The sequence below is a fragment of the Rousettus aegyptiacus genome, unplaced genomic scaffold (assembly GCF_014176215.1).
Source record: "Rousettus aegyptiacus isolate mRouAeg1 unplaced genomic scaffold, mRouAeg1.p scaffold_m13_p_5, whole genome shotgun sequence".
Lineage (NCBI taxonomy): Eukaryota > Metazoa > Chordata > Mammalia > Chiroptera > Pteropodidae > Rousettus > Rousettus aegyptiacus.
The window spans coordinates 73,740,412-73,763,160 of NW_023416308.1; the positions used below are offsets into that span (position 1 = coordinate 73,740,412).

The window sequence follows — 22,749 nt, forward strand, 5'->3', positions numbered from 1 at the left end:
CAAAGCAGGGGATTATGACTGTCCAACAGAAAGAGATAGAGCAGTGAACTGCCTGTCTTAGTACCTTAAGAGGCTGAGGTTCGATGCTTACACAGGAATAAAAGATATAACAAAATAACATGATCATTTCAATATACAGAATAACATTTGACAAAATTCTTGACAAAACTCATGACAAAACCCACTCATGACAAAACTCAGCAAGTTAGGAAAAGAGTTTTCTCACTCAGGCAAAGGATATCTACAAAAAACATAGAGCTAACATCACACCTAATAATGAAATACTGAATGCTTTCCTCCTCAGATCAAGATAAAGCAAGATGTCAATTCATACCGCTTTTACTTAATATTGTACTTTAAGGTATTAGCTGGTACAATAAAGCAAGAATAAAATAAAATAAAATGCATAAAGATCAGAAAGGAAAATATGAAACTTTCTATTTACACAGTACATGATAGTTTACTTAGTAACAAAAAATAGGTGAACTTAGCAAGATATAAGATAAAAGGACAATAAAAATCAATTTTCTATCTAACTGCTAACAACAATTAGAAATATAAAATTTTAAAAATACGGTTTATAAGAACATCAAAAGTCATAAAATACTTAGAAATAAATTTAACAAGATGTTTAAGACTTTACAGTGAAAACTGCAAAGTACTGAGAGAAATCAGGAAACCTAAATAAATAGGGAAATATACCATGGTGGATTTTAAGACTCATATTTTTAAGATTTCTGTTCTCCCCAAACTGATTTATAGATATAATATGATCCTAATCATAATCTCAATAGGTATTTTTAAAATAAAAATTGATGTATTAGGTATCTTTTTTACATAACAAATTACCTCGAAAAAGCAGCTTAAAAAAATCAAACATTTACTATTTCACATAATTTCTGAGAGTCAGAAATATGAAAGTGGTTCAGACTCAGTAGCATTTATGGACCCAAATCTGAAGACAATTCAAGGCCTGAATGGGGCTGGAATACCTTCTTCCAAGATGGCTGATTCACCTGGCTGTTGGCCTGAGACCTCTCAGTTCCTCACCAAACAGACCCTTCTTCATGACAAGAGAGCTAGCTTCCCCGACAGTGATCAAGAAACAAGCCAAAATGGAAGCATCTTTTATAACTAAGCCACACCTTTTATAACCTGGTGTTTGAAGTCTCACCCCTATTACTTCTACTTAATTTTATTGTACTAGAAGAAAATCACTAAATTCAGCCCATACTCAAGGGGAAGGTATGGTTACGTTTCACCTCTTAAACAGAGAAGTAAAAAAAGATCTGTGCACATCTTTTAAAACCACCACAATTGACAAACTGATTCTAAAATTAATATGGAAATGCATAAGACCTAAAATATCCAAAACAATCTTTAAAAAGAGCCAAGTTGGAAGACTTATAGTAGTAGTTGACTTAAAGTCCTACTATAAAGCTGTATTTATCAAGACTTTGTGGTAATGGCATAAAGATACACAAATAGATTAATAGATTAGAGATTCCAGAAACAGACCAATATGTACAGCCAACTGATTTTTGACAAAGGAGTAAAAGCAATCCAATGGAGAAAGAAAAGTCTTTTTAGCAGATGATGCCATAACACCTTGATATACATATGAGGAAAAATAAACCCCAATACCTACTTCACATTATATATGACAATAAATTTGAAATGGATACAGACCTAAATATAAAGTTATAACTACAAATCTTCTAGAAGAGAATATAGGAGAATATTTTCACAACCTGAAGATAGACAAAGGTTTTTGGACAGGATAAGGATAAGGAAAGCGATAACCATAGAAAAAAAAGCTGACAAATTTGACACTGTCAAAATCTAAAACTTTTCCTCATTAAAAGACATCTCTAAAAAAATGAATAGACAAACCACAGACAGGGAGGAAATAATTATAAAACATCCATCTGATAAAAGGACTTATATCCAGAATATTTAAGGATCCCCTGTAACTCAATAATAAAAAGAGAACAATTTTTTTCTAACGGGCGAAAGATGTGAAAAAAACGTCACAAAAAAAGATATCCAAATAGTCAAGAAGCACATGAAAAGGTGCTTAACATTTTTAGTCAGCAGGTAAATGATAACTAAAACTATAATGAGATACCACTACACATATTCTAGATGGAATAAAATTAAAAAGAATGAAAACACCAAATGTTGCAGAGGATGTGGAACAATACCTCAAACTTCCATGATGAGAATGAAAAATGGTACATCACTGTGAAAAAGTCTTGCAGTCCTTTACAAAATCAAACATAAACCAACTCTAAATCCTAGAAATTTACCCAAGGAAGATGAAAACTTATGTCCACAAAAAGACCTGTTTAAGATGTTTGTAGCAGCTTTATTTATAATAGCCAAAAACTGGAAACAGCCCAGGTGTTCATTAATAGGAGAATGGATAAACAATCTATGGTATTTCATATAACTTAACAATTAAAAGGAACAAACTACAGATACAAGAGCATGGATAAATCTCATTTCTCATAAGCATAAATCTAAATGGATTAATCAGGATTTAAAATGTTTTCAATTTTAACCTCTGATACAGCAAATACCAATAGATTTAACTCACAGAGTTCAGGGTCCTCAATAATCTTGAAATGTGTAAAGGGGTCATAAGTACAAAAAGCTACTTCTGATCTGGTAAAAGTTGTATATGGGCATTCCCTACAATCTAACAATTATCCCTCTAAGTACATACTGAAACTCTTAAACACTGTGTGTACAAGATGTTTAAGAATGTCCATAGCATTACTTATAATAGCAAAAACCTGGAAACAAAACATCCAATGGTTAAACAATGAATAAATCAACATGTGCATACAGTGGAATTCTAAACAACATAAAAATAAATGACCTACAGCTACACATATCAACACAGAGAATTCTCAGGAACATAGATGACAGTAAGGACCACAATTTGGGTGAAAAAGCAAGTTGCAGAAAAACATATATATGGTGCAATTCCATTTATATAAAATATAAAACAAGCATACCTAAACAGTATATATTTGTAGGAATGTATAAGCAATAAAAATTTAGGAAATGATAAATCGTAAATTAAGGATAGTTATCTCTGGAGTAAAAGGAAGATGATGGGATCGGGGAAGGGCGTTCAGGGTCGCTAAATGTTTATTTAATGATGACTTCTCTTAACCAAAGAATAGTTATCTTACTATCAAGGTCATAATTCTCTTTAATTGTGAAGCTTTAAGTCTGACATTCCTAGAGTAATAAAAGAACAGAGAACATCCATCTGAATAGCAACATTAATTGAATCAACTGGGATATCCAAAAAAAGGAGGGATGCAGGGTGAGGGATCACTGTTATCTAACAGGTAAAATAGCCTGGAAACCATAATATTTCATTTTGAGAACACTATTTTCTTATCTAGAATCTCTCTTACCCTTTTATATGAATGAACAAATGAGCGAATGTTGGTCATAAAAAGTTGTTATAGCAGTATCAAGATTTTAACATGCATAATTTGGGACTTCTGTTTTGTTTTCTGGTTCCGTCCAGTCTATCCACTTCCATTAAAAGCAGCGTGCTCTGAAAAGTTAAAGAACTTTAAAAGCAAGAGTGAACACCTATGAGCCAAGGATTTGTCTAGCTCTGCAACTGAATTATTTCAGCCTTGAAGTACTTTTTTACTTTCACTGAGTAAAATACCTCTTTTGAGTCTCATGAGTACTTTACAGGGATAAATAAAATGATGCTTATAAAATTCACTGAAATCTTCAGATGGAAGGGCTCATAAAAGTATTAAACTTTATTCTTATGTTGAAAGTCTCATCTAAGAATAAAAGGCATGGTGTAATTTGGTATACTCTAAGTTTACACAACAGGAAATCAAAATTGCTCAAAACTCAACTTCAGACACTGTTTCAGTTATCTATTGCTGAATAACGACCACCCCAAAACTTCGTGGCTTTAAAAAATAATTTATTACTATCTCTCACAGGAACAGCATGAACAATGAAAGGTGCACAGAAGAATAAATGTATACATAAACAGCCTGTTTTGGTGGGAATATGGTATAAGTAGGAAGTACAGGGAAAAGGAGGAAGAAAGACTTAAGAGTTTAGAATAAATTGGATACTATAATGAGCTAAAGCTGCACGTCCACCAGAATAGCTAAAATTAAAAAGACTGACACCAAATGTTGGCAAGAATGTGGCTCAAACTCTGAATGTAAAGTAGTACAACCACTTTGGTAAATGAGCTGGCAGTTTCTAATATAACTAAACATATAACTACTCTATGACCCAGTTATTCTAATTCTGGGTATTTATCTACAAGAAATGAAAATATATATCCACAAGAAGACTTGTACAAGAATGTTTATAGCAGCTTTATTTATAACTGCCAAAACCTGAAAAGGGACAGATGTTCATCAACACGAAAAAAGATAAACAAACTGTGGTATATTAATACAATGGCATACTATTTGGCAGTAAAAAGAATCACCAATACATACAAAAACATGGATGAATCTCAAGAACATTATGCTGAATGAAAGAAGCCTTATGCCAAATAGCTACATATAGTTCTAGAACAGGAAAATCTAATCTATGGTTTGGGGGAAAAAATCTAAATATTTTTGTCCCTAAGGAGAAGGGGAAAGTTGGAAATAGGATTAACAGAGAAGGGGCATGAAAAATTTTCCTACTTGATGGTCAAGTTCCATATCTTGATAGGGGTTTTAGTTATACAGATGTACGCATTTCTCAAAATTCAGCAAATGTACACTTAAGATTTGTGCTATACACTGAATATAAATTTTATGTCAAAAGGAAAAATGAAGAATTGACCTTTAGTGACATCATGCTGAATTACTTAGCAGAAAGTGTACAGACGTCTGCAATTTACTTTGAAATGTGTCAAAAAATAAAATGAATTGACAGATGGAGAGGAATGGATAAATGAATAGATAAGTGATAAAATGTGTATAATAAAATGTTAATGGTAGAATCCAGGTAGTAGGTGAACAGAAATTCACTGCAAAATCTTTCCAACTTTGTTGAATGTGTGAAAATATCCGTTAAAAAAAAAAAGGCTTTTTCTCAGAAGCTAAGCAGGGTCGGGCATGGTTAGTACTTGTATGAGAGACCTCCTAGGAAGACAAGGTGCTGTAGGTAGTTAAAAAAAAAAGGGGGGGGGGATTCTGGGAAAATATGGCAGAGTGAGAGACGTCCTCAGATCTCTCCCTTTGAAACACCAATAAGCTGAACATCTAAAACTGAACAAAAAACACCCAAACTGCACACCAGCATGTCTGAGTGTGGGATCTGTGCACAAGAACTACCATAGGTCAGAACCCCGGGTATCAGGCAGTGGACTGGGACAAATAAAGAAGCTGCCTCTCACAATCGCCAGAGCTCCCTGCAGGAGGGGCGGGCGGAAGGGAGAAAGAGCTGCGAGTTCCCTGATCAGCCCTGCCTGGAAGTGCCGGGACTTTTCTATGCAGCCAGCAGCAGGGCTCAGTCATCAGGGCAGAAAGCAGAGAAGCAGGACTGGACAGCAGAGAAACAACAGGTGATTATTACCGGCTTCAGTTGCAAAACCAAGGCTGAGCTGCCGCCTCCAACCACCAACCCTATACCTTCCGAGACTGATCACTGTGGAGCCCCAGGGGAATCTGAGCAAATGTTATCAAAACTGTTGCTAACACTGACAGGGACTGAAAGTGAGAGTAGCGAGTGTGATTAAAATCTACAAGAAAATAAAAGACGTTAGGCTCTATATAAAGCAGGGATCCAAGAGGCTTAAATGCCACCTACTTTAAACCAAAAGAAAAGTGTCTCCTTTGCAGCAGGCTAAAAAGAGACCTTTATATAATAAATCCTCTTTCTGGAAAAATAGCAGAATATACTTCCATTAATGCCTAGGAGGAGAAATAGTCCATTAAACACCAGGAACAACCAAGACGACAAGGCATCTCAGAAAGAAAGAGAAAAATCTCCAGAAAATTAGCTTACAGACATAGAAATATGCAACTTAAGTGACAGAGAATTCAGGATGGTACTTCTGAAAAAAACTCAGTGAATTCCAAAACAAGTCATATCAACAATTTCAGAAATTGCAAAACAGCTAGATGAGCGGAGTAAGGAGACTGAAACCCTCAAAAAGAACCAAAAAGAACTTCTGGAGATAAAAAAAAAAAACACACTCCAAGAGTTGAAAAATGAAATAGCAAGCTTGGGAAATGGAGGAAAGGACCAGTGATACTGAAGACAGAAATCTAGAAATAAATCAGAAGGAAGAAGAGAGAATCTGAAGAACGAAATTTTACTGTTGTCTATCACCACACATCAAAATTAACTCAAAATTGATTAAGGACCTGAATATAAGACCTGAAACAATAAAATGCATAGAAGAAAACATAGGAATTGAACTCAAGGACCTTGGACTTAAAGAAGATTTTCTGAATTTGACCTCAAAGGCAAGGGAAGTAAAAGCAAATTGGTACAGCCACTATGGAAAACAGTATGGAGTTTCCTCGAAAAGCTAAGAATTGATCTACCATATAATCCAGCAATCCCACTACTGGGTATTTACCCCCAAAGACTTGAAAACCCATATCCAAAAAGATATTTACACACCGATATTCATAGCAGTATCATTCACAGTCGCCAGGACATGGAAGCAACCAAAGTGTCCTACAATAGATGACAGGCTAAAGAAGCTGTGGTACATATATACAATGGAATATTACTCAGCAATAAGAAGAGATGAAATACTGCCATTTGCGACAACATAGATGGACCTTGAGATAATCATGCTAAGCAAAATAAGTCAGACTGAAAAAATAGAAATTCACATGATATCACTTATATATGGGATATAAACTTAAAAGCAACAAATGAACAGGACAAACAGAGACTCAGGGACATGGACAATGGACTAGTGGTTACCAAAGGGTAGGGTGTGGGGGAGGAGGGAAGAAACAGGTGGGGTAAAGGGGGTCAAATATAGGAGGGTTGGGGGAGGGTAAAGTGGGTAAAGGGGATCAAATACATGGTAGCTGAAGGAAACTGGCCTTTGAGTGATAAACACACAATATAATATATAGATGTCAAATTATAATGTACACCTGAAAATTATATAATTGTATTAACTAATGTTATCCCAATAATCTTAATAAAAAAAAAATTAAAATAAATAAATAATGGGGTGGGGGAGGCTTTTCATGCCATGTTAGATTTTGGCCTTTATCCTTCAGTCAATAGAAAGTCTTCGAAGAGAAACAGAAAAAGCACCTAATTGTGTAAGGGGTGATCAGTTGAGTTTTAAAGAGGTGTCCAAGGGAACGGCACGTACAAAAGCAATCAGGTTAGGGTTGTGTGGCACATTATACCCCAACTGACCTTCCGATTGAAAACACCTAAAATTTCTGCTATATTCATAATATATTCAAACAAATGAAAGAAAAAAGGGAGGGAAGGAGAAGGAAAGTCTACTAAGGTGTTAAGTCAAGTAAGAAATCTCCCCAAATAAAGGTTTAACCTCCCCAACGTACCTCCCTAAAACTCAATGTTTGTTTTCAAGGCCTTTCAAGGACTTGAATGAGGCTCACCCAAATTATTTAGGGTAATCTTTACTTAGAGTCAACTGACTGTAAATGTTAACCTCATTTACGGAATATCTTCATAGCAACACCTAAATCAGTATTTGATTAAATGACTGGATATTATGACCTAGACTAATTTACACATAAAACTAACCATTAGAGATGAGGAGGCCACAACTATAATAGAGTATGATTTATTTTTTTTTTAACTTATTTTGACTAGATTCCAATTTGACTAATATTTATTGAGCACCTAGTATTTGTTAGGCACTTCCCTGTATGCTTTCATGTATATGTGTGTGTACATATAAATCATGCCATTTAATTCTCATAACCCTGCTAAATATCATTATTCTCATTTTATAAAAAATAGACTAATACAAAGAATGATTAAGTGATTTTCCCATAGTCACAAGGTTCAATGGAACAAAGTTCAGTTAGGAATCTTGATTCTGACTCCGAGTCATTGTACCATATACTTTCCTCACAGTAAAACCTTTGACTTGCACATGACTGGAAACTGCTTTTGCCATTTCTTGAGCTCTATCATTTTGCAGGGTCCTAAAATGCTTCTTCATGCCTTTACTTCTTAAAATGCTCTTCTGTACTACCTAAAACTCTCCAGGTAAGTTTTTCTACTGACTGAAAAACAGTTTGCAAAGGGGCAAGAGTAGAACCCAAAATTGAAGAAACAACTTAAAATTTTAGCCTGAAATAATAATCCACTGGGCAAAACTTTGGTTTAAATGTTTACTGTTCTATGTATTCCACCTAATCCCAACCATTTGAGGTAATTTTTCTTATTTACCATAACATCACTTACTGTTCCAACAACAAAAAAAATTCTATTGTTTTTTCTAACATGTGCTACCAAATGACAACTGTTTTTAGTTAATATCTTGGACAACCTGGGTAAATGCCAAATCAAAATGAGACTTCAACATGTACTTAGCCTTTAAGTATTACTAAGCTCTAATTACTAACTACAGACTTAAGTCTAGAAGGTATTTTGGTTTGAGCTTGGTAAAGGTATTAGTACCAAATGAGAATGAAAACTCTCTGAAATGAAAAAGTAATAAGTTCAATTTTAAGTTCTAATTTTACTCATTACCCAGGATGATCATTTTCAAACTTTGCTTCATAAACCATGTCTTAAACCTGTTAATGAGAGGGGAGTAAAGAGGGGATGAACACCTAACTTGGTTTTCAAAGTTTAAAATCTCAGTTCCAGTATCAGCCCTGTGATCCTGAACAAATCAGTATCCTTCTGAATTTGGTTTCCTGACATACAAACAGGGATAAATAACACCTACACTTCACAGGAAAAAAGAATTAAAAGTGCTTTCTAAACTGTAAAGCCTTGCTTCTCCAAGTATAGGCTCCAGACCAGCAGCACTGGAATAACCTGACAGCTTATTAAGAAATGCAGAATCTAAGGCCACATCTAAGGCTACTGAATCGAAGTATGCATTTTAACAAGATTGTCAGGTAATTCACTTGCACATTAAAGTCTGAGAACCACTGCTATAAACCACTCTATAGATATTAAGGATCTTCACTGTAAAAAAGTAGTTCATTAGGGCACTTTTTGTTCTGAGCAAGTGCTATGATCTCATAACATTTGACATCATCTTCCTCAGCTCAACCATTTCCCATACTGAGAAACTACTGTAGATTCAGGTCTAGCTTTCACCACTAATTTGCAATATAATCTTTGGCAAATTACTTCAATTCTCAAAGTCTTTCTCCTTATATATAAAATGAAAAAGTTACACCATAGTTCTCAATCTAAGGTCCCTGGACCCACTGGGGTCTGAAAAAGTGATAATGAAGGGAGGCAAGATAGTATGGTAATTAAGAGCATAGCTTTGGAATCAAATGGCCATTAGGTTACTTAGACTCTGCTACTTAATAGTGTGGCCTAGGGCAATTTATGTAACCTTCCTAAACTTCAATGACTTAAACTGCAAAATTAGAATTCTAATAGTACCTACCTCAGAGATCAACATGGTTACAAATGAGTGCTCTGCTGGGTAACTTTCAGGGTGATAGACACAGTCTACATCTTGATTAGGATGGTAGTTACACAGATGTATATACCTGTCAAAACTTTTCAAACTATACACTTAATGGGTACATATTATTGTAAATAAATTATATCTTAAAAAGTGAATTTTAAAAGTAAAAAAGAAAGAGAGGAAAGAGAATATGCTCTTGAGCCACACTGTGTAAGTTCAAATCCTGGCTTTGCCAGTTATAAAGTAGGAAACTGTACAAATTACTTAACCCCGTGCCCTAAATTTCCACATCTACGAAACAGGACTATTTACAGAATCTAACTCAAAATCGCTGTTATAAGGATTACAAGGGTTCTTATAATACCATATACACATAGAACTTTGTACATTAAGTACCCCCATCATGTTAGCTATTATTACTTGTATTGGCTACTTTTAATATTTCAAAAATCACATTAACCACAATAAGGATACACTGAGATTACGCTGTTCTGCTTTGGACTAGAATTATATCAATACATTAAGGTAATCAGTGAATGCATCTCATATGGATCAATAAAGTGTGGTGACAGTGACTAGAATTCTTTTGACAGTTACATGTGCCTTTCATTGGTTAAAATGGGGGTAAATAATAATTATAATTTATGCAGAATAATAAATTACAAGAATATAATAAATTTATGGGGCCCAAGAAAGAAAATAAAAGGCTTCTTTCTAATGAAAAGGTAAAACTAGCTGCTACGTTACCATATGATCAAGCAATTCCATTTTTGGGTCTCAAAGAAATAGTTGTACACCCATGTCATGGCAGCATTATTCACAATAGCCAAGAGGTGGAAACAATTCATGTGTCCATCAATGAAGAAATGGGTAAGCAAAATGTGGTATATACAAACAATGAAATATTATTCAGCCCTTAAAAAGAAGGAAATTCTAACACATGCTACGACATGGATGAACCACAAGGACATTATGGTAAGTAAAATAAGCCAGTCACAAAGACGACTACTGTATAATTCCACTTATATGAGACACCTAGAGTGTCAAATTCAGAGACAAAAAGAAGAGTGGTTGCCAGGGTCTGAAGATGAGAGGAAATGGGGAATTGTTTAATAGATGTAGCGTTTTAGTTCTGCAAGACGAAGAGTTCTAAAGACTGGATGCACAATAATGTTAAGTAGTGAATGTACTTAACACTACTTAACTGTACACTTAAAAATAGTTAAGATGGTAAAGTTTTATTTTTCCACAATAAATAAATAGCTGGTATGGCAGTTCTTCCAGCGCTAACACTCTAAAGCCTTTATGCTTTAAGTTTTTAATAAGTATACTTTCCTTGCATCCCAAAGTACCACATACATATGTCTGTCCATCAAAGCACCTGAAACTATTTATTGGCACTCTTTGACTTGTATATATTAAATCTAAACCCTTTTGTACACTGTATTTGACCCTTCATTTGGCCTTCATTCTTTAGTTGACTTATGGTACTTCTGAGCTGTTAGTCAGAGACAGTGCTGCTTGCCTGTCAAAAACCCTTAAAAATAGATCATCTTTCCTTAAGGTAACAGGATGTCTCCTCTATCAACCCATGGGACTCCAGGACCAAAAGGACCCTGAAATATGCTCACTTGAGGCTATAGAGAAGATAGGGGAAAGGGGACTGAGAAACGGGAAAAGAAAACAAAGGCAGCAATGAGCTACAAGCAGCTTTATTCTTCAGTGGCACATGTGTGTGGCAGAAGCAACTGGTTAAAGCCTCTGTGGTCTTGCACTGCAGTGCCAAGGAAAGAAAGACTCCTTTACTCCATCTAAATGAATCTCATAATAAAGAGCTAAAGACTGAAGGTTGCCCTACATTCCTTCTGCCCAATTTCTGTGAATAGGATAGGAAGAGGGGCAGCAAACCTGTGAGAAGCCATGATGACACTTACATAGCTCAAGAACAAAAGGGAAATGGCTAGATGGTCCTACCAGAAGTTACCATCCATTCTCCCCATCTATAAAAGTTTTACTAACCAGGTTACCTTCCCCCTCAGACTCAAGTAGCCCCTATAAAACCCATAATTAGGCATTTAAAAATATTTTTTAGCTTTCTGATAAATAAACCCTCTTTCACAATGTCAATTCTTGGACATTCTTCTTTCAAATACATGTTTAGGAATACATTTCCCTTGAAACCAGGAAATGTTAATTTGAACTTTTCTGTTAGGTACCTTGAACAGATAAACAGCCTTCATACAGTTTTATTCTGAGTCAACAACAAAAAACAGTGTTCAGTAAATATTTGCTGAATAAACAAAACATTCTGAAAAAATTTTAACTGGGTAATTCTCTAAGGCCATAATTAAAGTACAGAATTCCCTTCCACTTCCCGTTAGGTACTATTTCTTAAAATTCCACTTCCTGTAGACAGTATGTCTTGGTAGAAAGAGCTGTCAGATCTATGAAGCTGCCACTTAATAACTGTATGATGCTGAGCAGGTTATTTAATTTCTCTAAGACTCAGTGTTCTCATTTACAAAATGGGAATAACATCACCTACAATAACATCTGAAGATTAGAAATACACAAGCAGTTTTCACTTTGCAAGGTTCTAATATGCACAAATTTCAATTATCACGGTATAGTTAAATAATACCAATACCCCAACAACGCAATTCAAATTTCAGCTGCCATAGTGTATTAACTGTGCGTAATTACATATAGTACTACAGACTTTGCTACTAGATCTTCAGTACACAAATCACTATATAAAAAGAAACACATCACCATCAGTGGATTAATGAAGTCACTTCTTTCAAAATGTGTTGGTGGATTTGACAAAATAAACTGCAAAGCAATAATAATTAGACTGTTGGAGGACTTCTCATCAGCAACAATAAAAGCCAGGACACAATAAAATAATATCTTCAAAGTGCTGAGAAAAAAATAGCTCTCTGCCTAAATTTCTAAGTATGGCTAAAACATCAGGGCAAAGTCTGTTTGTGATTAGTCACTGCACATCTGTTAATCAGTTCTTGTACAGATACCAAAGCATATAGCTGAGTTGCCTCCTTGTCTTCTGTGGTGAATGTATGTGAGATTTTACAAAAATGAATAATCAAGAGGGGAAAAGCCAACAATGATGAAAGTACAGCAAAGAAACAAAAAATGACAACGTTGGAAATGAAATTCCAATCATACTAAACAGAGTTACAGAAAAAATAGCTGACCATGACAAAGTCGGCCCTGCTGCCATTCAAGAGACTCTAGATATGCAGCCTTAGTGAAGACAAACTTATTGACACAAATGAAGAAAAGTGGTTGTGAGAAGAGCATGAAGATGGACCAAAAGTGATGCCCGCAAAAAACTCTGCATTAAAGGAACTCTCAAAGATATTTCACAATATTGAAAGTGCAAAGAATAAAATGTTAGAAGCTAATTCAAACTTAGAAAGGAGTATGACAATTTGCCAAGGCATAGAAAAAATACTCATTCCATATCATAAGTTTTAAGACAAGAAGTCAAGCACTGTTCAAACTACTCTTGATAAGTTCTTTTACAAAGAAATAAAACATTTTTTCTCAATGTTTTTAATGTTTTAAACTATAGTGCACCAAATAAATATGTTTTACTGTTTTCTTTTTAATTTCTATATATTTTTATAAGCTACAGTAAAAGTGTTTACAACGTTTGACAAGAATGTTTAAAGGTCACAGAACAATTGTAAATTTTCGCATTAAGATTGCTTTGCAGGTTTTAACTTGCATGGTCATTTATGTTGCTCTATACTACAATGCAAAATGAGGGCTGTCTGTACCTATAACTTCTGGCACATCAAGGTGTTTATTATTTCACAAGTAAAGCGAAACCCTCCACCCTTTCCCCTGGTCCTTACAATCTACTCAAACAAAAAGGAATTTGAAACGATCTTCAGTGATATTAAGATAGCTTTTGACTGAGAACCATTACCATATCCAAACTCATCTTAATGTTACCCAAAATACACACACTCTAATGCTGAAAGACAGGCTTCTAGAATAGTTATCCAATTTACCCTTTGTGATGAGTATACTATTTCATGTGTGTCCTTATCCCTTGCATTAAAGGACAAAACAATGAAATGTGATAGAAGTAACATGGTATAACAGCTCTAGAGTCAGACCTCAACTTGAATACTACCCCAAACCACTTTTTTCAGCCTTAGATAAGTTACTTCTTAGAACTTCAATTTCCTAATCTATGAAATGAGGATAATAATATCTTCTTTTTAAAATTATGGTAAAGATCAAAAGAAATATGATATATGAAGTGTTTAGTAAACTGTGATACACGGTATTTAGATATAGCTATTATCACCATTATCTTTAATATTTCTATCATTAATAAAAATATTAGAATGATAAAGTTGTATTTGTTTTAAACATCATTATTAATCAGCATATTTTTCAAAGATCGAATTCTCTTAATCCAAGATATGATAGATACCTACCATCTGCTGGGTAAGAACAATTGACTTCAACTTCCTACAGATCATTTTCTCCAAAGATACATGTGCAAAGGGTGGCCAACATTCACTCATTCTCTTCTTGCAACCCTTGATTCCTATGTCAAAACCCTCCCTGCAGTCTGCTCAGAGTTTCCTCTTCTGAGGACATTAAGAACTAAGGCCATTTCCCATTTCTCAGAGTTATCTGCCAGAACAGTAGTATCTTGCTCTCTCATAGCTCACATGACTTAACTGTCAGTTTTCTCTTTTGATTCTAATCCTTGGTTCTAAACTAAGAGTCATTATTACCTACATCTACCCATAAAGCTGCAAAGAACCTAAAGGCCAACTAAAGCCAAAACTTTTTCTCTACTAAACAATTCCCCCTAAAATATTCATGTGTTAGTGGAGCAATGTCTGTTTTAACTTTCAGTGATGAAAAGCTCTCTCCTTCTCAAACCAGCCCACTCCAAGATTACATCTTTAGATAAAAAGTTTCCTTATGCTGATGCAAACCCTCTCCCCTTATAGTTTCCACCCATTGGCTCTAATTCCAAATTCTAGGGAATTACAGAAAGTTTAACATTCTATATAACAGCCCATCCAATATTTGAAGACCCTTAAGTTTCTTTTCCATGTTACACATTTGCAGTTCAGAAAGCATGGTTTTAAGTCCCATCCCTCATGGACCTTCTCTGAACCAGGTATGGGCTTGCCAACATTGGTGTAACAACAAATCGGTAAAGCGCTTTCTTTGCCAACATTTAGGCTGCCAAGTAATTACACCACATTACCCTTTGCTCATATTCTTTCATTATTAAATAAAAATTATTAATTTAACCTAGTTCAGAAAAAATCATGGAAATTTTAATTATTAATTTAAACTAGTAATTCAAGAAAAATCTCAGCCTAAATAGTGGTTTAAACGTGGTGCTAAAGTCCTGAAAACTGCAAGAGTTCTCTTTTCTTCTATTAACTTAGCTAATTATTGGGAAGAGAATTTAGCAGGATCAGCTGGCATGAAAAGTTTGCTTCTTTCTTACAAGCCAAACACACATGCCTGACGAGGGACACAAAAATGGGAAGGTTGGCTAAAAAGAATTTGCTTCGTGTCCTGAGAAAGCAGATCAAATTAAAAGAATAGCCAAAAAATATTACCTGTACCTTGCTGGAGCAAGTATCTGAAGAAAAATCAAACACTGTGTTCTCAAAACGTGACCAAAGTAAACAACAGAAAAAGAACTGGCAGATTTTTCATGTGCTTTCCTCGCCTGGCAGGAATAATCATCTGGGGAAATATACAGAAAAAAAGCCCGAGGGGACCAGTGGTGCCTGCAAGGAGCAGCAGCTGGAGGATTCTTCCCCAAGTCCTCAGAAGGTGCAATCTGTGGAAATAGTGTCCCCAGATGACCCCCTAACCTTTGGGCAATTGGAGAGGAGGCAGAGTGGAGCAGGGACTTGGTCCCTTGTGCTCTTGGGAGCCCGGCACGAGCAGGACGATACAGACTGGGTGCTCTGCCTTATACTTTTGGTGCAAGGCAATAGCTGAATAGTCGTACTCAAGAGTAGGTGATCTCTAGTACGAGGAGATCGTGAGTGGGAGGGATGAAAGGTAGGGGTCTGGATCTGAGACTGGGAAACCAACCCCTGGAGGTGACCGAAGAGGTCTAATATGAACAGAAAAAAGAGGAAAACAAAGACTTTAGAGTTTTCACGTATGGGGGAAGGAGGAAGATTAAGCCAAGACCTGCTTCCTTCTGTGCCCTTAGGGCGAAGGTGGTGGCGGCAACAGTAGGAGCAGAGGTCCCGGGCCCTCATTCTAAAGAGCAGAGTCCTCCAGTCTCCCAGTCTGCCCCAGCCTGTCCGCCCTCCGCTCCCCATGTAGAATTCCTATTCCCAACCCTGCTCCTCAAGCTTCCCCTTAGGTTTAGCAGCGACTGACTCCCCGCTTCTTTTCCATCCCCCAGTCTTAAGCCCCCACCCAACCTGTCCAGACCTGGCCCTCCTCAGCGACACACCGGATCCTATCGGCTCCCTTCATCTGCGGATTTCCCACTCCACCGCCCGCAGCCGGGCCTGGCCTCCCAGGCGGCCGGGTCTGCCCTCTCCCTTCCCCACACGGCGTCTCCCCCTCAGCCCAGCGCCCTTTCTCCCTGCCGCCCGCCTCAGGCCGGGACTCAGGGCCGGGAGCCGCACTCACAGAACTCGGCGATGTACCAGGTCACCGCGTAGTTCTCCTCGCACCAGTCCAGCGTGGAGGTGGTGGGGCCCCAGTAGCCCTCGCGGTCCGCCGCCGGAGCCATCACGCGCGACGCCGCCGCCGCCGCCGCCGCCCAGGCGCTCTACTGGCTGCGCTCGGCTCCGCGGGCTCCCAGGCCGGCTCCGGCCCGGCTCGCGCGCTGGCTTCGCGCCCCGCCCTCCCGCCCCGGAGGGCGGGGCCCGGTGCCGTCACTAACAAAGCCTGGAGGGGAGGCCCCGCCCACCGGCGCCGCTCTGCCGCCCTGGCCTCTCCCGGACAGGGCCCACCCCGAGGGCGCGGGGGTTGCCCTACCCCCTCCTTCCCCAGGAAGAGGCGTGATCCGGTAAGGCCCGCGGCGGCGACTTGGGCCGTGCCTGCCCTGCCTCGACACGCCTGTGGCTGCGGATTCGGGGTTCCAGATATCCTGGAGGCGGTTTTCTGTCAGGAAGTATCTGAGCTTCCATCTGTGTGTGTGGGGATGGGGGTGGAATGAAGCCTTCAACCAAGAGCTGACTTGATAAAACCTGTGCAGAAGTGCACCTCACTATTTTCCTGTGGCTGCAAGCTTCAAAGGAGACCAGAAACAGAACACTCCCAGCCCCCAGGACTCCCCGGAAATACACTGATTTTCCGTTAAAAGTGTAAGTGTCTCTTGGAAACTAAGAGAAAGGACAACAATTCTGGATCAGAAAAAAATTAAAAATGAGCTTTGAGATCCTAAAAAAGAATGCAGCCAGAGCATGGGAGCAGAATTATCCTGCTTCAATTTGGGCTTCCAAGCCCAGAGGTTTCGACCATCTAATTGTAATTCTCCAGGCAACCAATAGCCTCCCCTACTTCCAGGTTCAAGACTCTACTACTCCACTGAGCTCCTGGAGGGATCTTTTTAAAATGCTACCGCTTCTGCACCTCCAGTTCAGCTACACCAAACTCCTCTAGCTTGGAAAGTGCTGGGTCCACTCCCATCTTCCTGCCTTTGCTCCTCTGTCATTTAGCTGGGACTACCTTCCTCTCTTCTCCATTTGGCTAATTCCCACTGGCTCTTCAAAATACAGCTTCCTGAAGCCCATCGTGACTCTAACCCCCAAGACATCCCTTGCCTTTTGTTTACATCCTCCCATGATACATCGGTTTAGAAAGCTTGTTTTCTATTCTTTATTGTCCTTGCACCCAGGACTCTGCCCGACCATGCAGTTTGAAATGAACAGTATATTTAAGGATAATACAATTGCTATTTTCTAAAAAAACCAAAGTCAGATAAGGTGTAATCAATGTAAAAGAGAAAACAAGGAGAGATGAAGAGTCCACAGCCCCTCTTCAAAGTGACCTTAGCAGATGATAGATGTAGAACCTTTACTAACAGAATCCAAAACCCAGCAATAGAGGCAGTGTGTTTTAATAGATAGAGTAAGATATCTGAAATGTTTCTTTCAAACGGCAGACATTGAGCTTCTGCTATGTACCCGGCCCTTGGCTGGATGTTGGGAAGACACAGAAGTAAATAGGAAAGATCCAAGAGGATGGTCTCCAGAGATATAAATAAAAGCCACTGCGGTGTGGAGAAAACTATTTCTAATCTTTTCTAAATCTCATCCTTTAAAAATTCTGTTTTGTTTATAATTTTAATATATATAATAATCATAAGTATGTTTTATAAATGAATAAATATACATGTGTTTGTATACTCAAATGAATATGCAGAAACGCATACTCAAAGTGATTTGCTGATGAGATTGCAATGAAAACAGTGTAGATAGAGGCCATAACAATGGATTATGATAATACTCCATTGCTAGGAGTAAACTGAAAGTTAGTGTGTCGTGGGAGCCCCTGACCTAGCCAAGTGGATCAAGGCAGGAGAGGAGGCCTTAGCTAGATCAGTACCCTACACGTTGTTTACCAACAGTAAAAAAGCAAACGAATTACTAGGACCAGGACAAAATTTAGAGAAAAATTCCCCTGCCCAAAAGAAAAGGTACACTGCATAATATCACTCAGGAAACATGAAGTAGATGTCACAGTTCTTTGAGCAATGTCTATTTTCCTTTCTCTCTTTTCTAAAAAACTTTTCCCCCTGAGTATAAAAGCAATGTGTGGAAATATAAGGGACCCAGAATAGCCAAAACTATCTTGAAAAAAAAGAAAAAAGTTGGAGGATCACACTTACTTATTTCAATACTTTCTACAAAAGCTATACTAATCAAGACAGTGTAGTACTGGCATTAGGATAAACATGTAAATCAATGGAGTAGAACTGAGAGAGACTCCAGAAATAAACCCTTATATTTATGGTCAATTGCTTTTTAACAAGGATGCCAAGACCATTAAATAGGGAAAGAATTGTCTTTTCAACAAATAGTGCTGTGACAACTGGATATCCACATGTAAAACAATGAAATTAGACTAACTCTTGCTACAATAAACAAAATTTAACAAAACGGATCATAGTTTATATGTAAGAACTAAAACTATAAAACTCTTAGACATTTGCGTAAAAGTAAATATTTGTAATCTTGAGTTAGGCAATGGGTTCTTATATAAAATACCAAAAGCATGAGCAACAAAAGAAAAATAGATAAATTAGACTTCATCAAAACTAAAAACTTTTTTTGTTATAAATGATACCACCAAGAAAGTAAAAAGACAACCCAAAAGTGGGAAAAAAATACTTTCAAATCATATATCTAATGAGACTTGTACTCAGAGTATATAAAGAACTATTATGACTCAATAAAAAAAAAAACACACAATGAAAAAATGGGCAAAGCATCTAAATAGATGTTTCCCTAAGGAAGATATACAAATGGCCAATAATCACATAAGAAGATGTTCATGTTTGCTATTAAAGAAATAAATCAAAACCACAATGAGATGTCACATCACAAAAAGTAGGATGCTATAATCAAAAAGACAAATAATAAGTGTTGACAAAATAATAAGTGTTGACAAAAATATGGAGAAATTGGAACTCTCATACAATTGCTGGTATGCAAAATGATACAGCCACTTTGAGAACTAGTTTGGCAGTTCCTCAAGATGCTACACAAAATTTCTATATGGCCTAACAATCCTACTCCTAGGTATATACCAAGAGAATTGAAAAGATATGTCTCCAAAAATTTGTACAAAGATATCAATATCAGCTCTATTCATAATAGCCGAAGAATTTGAACAAACCAAATTCCATCAATGGATGAATAAATTCATAAAACGTGGGATATTCATACAATGGAATATTATTTGGCAATCAAAAGATGAAATACTGATACATGATACAACATAATGAATCTTGAAAATGTTATGCTTCATCAATGAAGTCAAACTGGGTACATATTATATGAGTCCATCTATATTAAATGCCCAGAATAGGCAAGACTGCTGAGATGGAAAGTTAATTAGTGGTTGGCTGAGAGATGGAGTGAGAGTGACTGTTAATGGGTAGATGGTCTCTTTTGGAATGATGAAATTTAAAATTGGATTGTGATAATGGTTGCTCAACTCTGTTAATATGCAAAAAAAAAAAAAACCATTGACCTGTGTATTTTTAATTGTACACAAAATATTCTAAATGGTTGAACTGTTACTGTTCCCCTACTACTCGGTATTTAGGTTATTTCCAATGCCTATGTTTATTTTTCAACTAACAAATGAGAACCCGAGTTTTGGAAGCTTTCAACTAGATTCCTATCGAAAACTGTTTTTATTGTAATCCATCTTTCCACATGAGATACATTGTCCAAGAAAGGGAATAACATGTTTCCATGTATTAGGGAAAATGGGTTTTTGGTTTGGGGGTATTTTTTTTTTTATAAGGAGCAGGATGAGGAGAAGAGAGCAATCAGGAAAACTGCCAGGCATATACTCTTGGCAAGAGATAGGACAGTCATGGAGATTTAAAATACAGCACATGGAATATAGTCAATAATATTGCAATAACTATGTGTGGTGTCAGACAGGTACTTAATTTATTGGGTCATTTTGCATGTTATATAAATGTCTAATCACTATGTTATACACCTGAAACTAATATAATATTATATATCAACTGTAATTGAAAAATAAAAAAAAAAGAAAAAGTATATATTAAAAGCAACTGAAAGGAAAAAAATAAAAAAGAATATAACATAAAAAAGTAGGACAGTCATGTTATATTGCAACACAGGTCCTGGGAAGTCCTCACACTAGCCTTTCTGGAAGGAACTCCAGGGGCACTTGCTTCATGGAAAACAGAGGGGAGCTGAGGTTTACCACATTAGCTCCTGAGCCCCAAACACACCACACCCTGGGACGTAAGTTATCACACATATGACCATAGTCATAAGCCCTTGGTTAAACACCTGGAAAGTTGTCACAAAATAAAGTACATGGGGGTGAATAGTAATTTAATAGTCCTAAGTTGGTTGTTTTGTTCTGAATAAAGTTATGAGAACATCAGTAATAAAAAAGAAACCTAAAGACACTTGCCCTGTAGACAGGAATTTCTCCATTCGACGTTGCCTGCAAACTGAGCCCTTTCTATTCTTTGACTAGTAAGAATTGCTTACACTGGTGTCTGTTTTTCTCATATCCACCTAGATGCTGTCAGTTACCATCTAGATGTTGACCCAAATCTCTATCTCTAACCCAGATCTGTCTCCAGAGCTTTGGTTCCTGAATCAATTAGGATCATGTTTTGCTACAGGTGACAGAAAACCAATCTCAGTGGCTTAACTAAATTAGGGTTTATTTTTCTCAGATGATAAACATCCCAGGGCCATAAAACAGCTCCAAATGCCAGAATCTGTCTGTCTTTCTGCTCTTTCCCCGTTAGCATAGGGTCTTCATCCTCAGGGTCACAAAATGACTTTATCTTGTCTAAGCATCATAATGTTGTTTAGGCAGGAAGATGGAAGAAGGACAAGGGTCTGTTCATTATTATCAGGAAAACAATGATGTTCACGAAGAGTTTATAGGTCAGAACTGGGTCTCATGACCAACCAGAGTCTGGGAAGATTGTAAGAGAGTCCAGGAAGGTGGATATTGTAACTGGGCACATCACTGTTCCCAAGTTGGCTTCTGTTAGGAAAGAAGAAGGGTAAGAGATATTGAGTGAGCAACTAGCAGGATATCCCATGGACCTACATTCCCACTGTCTTCAAGACAGTTCTACTTGTATATTTCATAAAGATCTCTACTTCAGTATATCTTAAAGTAATCTCATCATTTTCCCTCCATGCTGGTTTCTCTTTCAATCATTTTTTACTACAGTGAAATTCACAACCATTGACCCAGTTTGCTGAAGAAAGAAGCCTTGACTCCTCCCTATCCTCATCCTGTATCCAATCAGTTATCTTACTCCACGGACTCTTCTACCTGTTTACTTCCTTCCTTCTCTCACTGCCATTGTCTCAGTCCAGGTTATCATTGCCTGTGATCTACCTTATAGCGCAGAGGAAACTCTTACCCTTTCCCAGTTCCACAACTTTTTTTTTACACTGTGGCTGCCACAGGGCTCTTCCTTAGCTCTGAAACTATCCATGGCCTCCTCTAACCATAAACAAATTTCAGTGATTTTTCAATCACTTGTAGAATAAAGTCCAAACTTCCTGGCATAACCAAAAAGGCCCTTTGTGACCTGCCCCCTGTCCACCTCTCAGGCCTCTTTACTGTATTCCGCACTCTACTCACACCAGAATACCTTAACATACTCTTCCTGAAAAGAGTCACTTTTCTTACTGTTGGGTTTTGGTGAACATTTTTTCTTCAACTTGAATCTCCCCTATCCTTCCTGCTTCTTTGACTAACTTGTTCTTATTTTTCAGCTCTCAGATAAGTCCAGGCTTCATCCAGATTTTTCCCAGACCTGCCACTGTCACTCATTATTCTGCATTGTAGCCACTTGTTTACTTGATTTCCTCACCAACAAGATCAGTGGCTCTCAAACTTATGAGAATGTCAGAATCACTGCTCGCTTTGTTCCTCCAGAAACCTACAGAATCAGACTATCTGAGGGCCCAGAAATCTGCATGCTAAATTAGCAACCTAAATCATTGTGAGAAAGGTGGTCCAGGAACTAGGCCTCGAGAAACACTGAACCAGACTGGCATAGTGGGGCCAGCTTACAGACCAACATTTGCTGAGCCCTGACTACATGTATGGCAATTTACACACATTTTTTTTTTTTCCATTTAACCCTTATAATTTTGTGAGGTAGGTGTTACTGCTCCATTTGCAAATGAAGCCCTCAGGGTTAGGGAAATTGGCGATTTGATTAAGGTTACACAGTTACTAAGTAATGGAGCTCAAACTCAAATTCAAACTCAAAGGGTAACACACTCCAAACTGACATCCTTCCCTGATACACCAGCTACCTTGTCAACTTCCATTGTCTTGATAAAAGCTTCATGGGAGAGATGGCTTAATGGAGTAGAAGGTAAGGG

General features: G+C 37.3%; 1 protein-coding gene across 1 annotated transcript in view; it reads right to left on the reverse strand.

The window, feature by feature from the left end:
- ACER3 (alkaline ceramidase 3) overlaps positions 1–16,487 on the reverse strand; it is a 108,768-nt gene extending 92,281 nt beyond the window's left edge. Inside the window, exon 1 of the mRNA XM_016161498.2 lies at positions 16,292–16,487. Coding sequence (XP_016016984.1) covers positions 16,292–16,394 — 103 coding nt within the window. The 5' untranslated portion in view covers positions 16,395–16,487. The remainder of the gene's footprint in view (positions 1–16,291) is intronic.
- Positions 16,488–22,749: the final 6,262 nt, after the last annotated feature.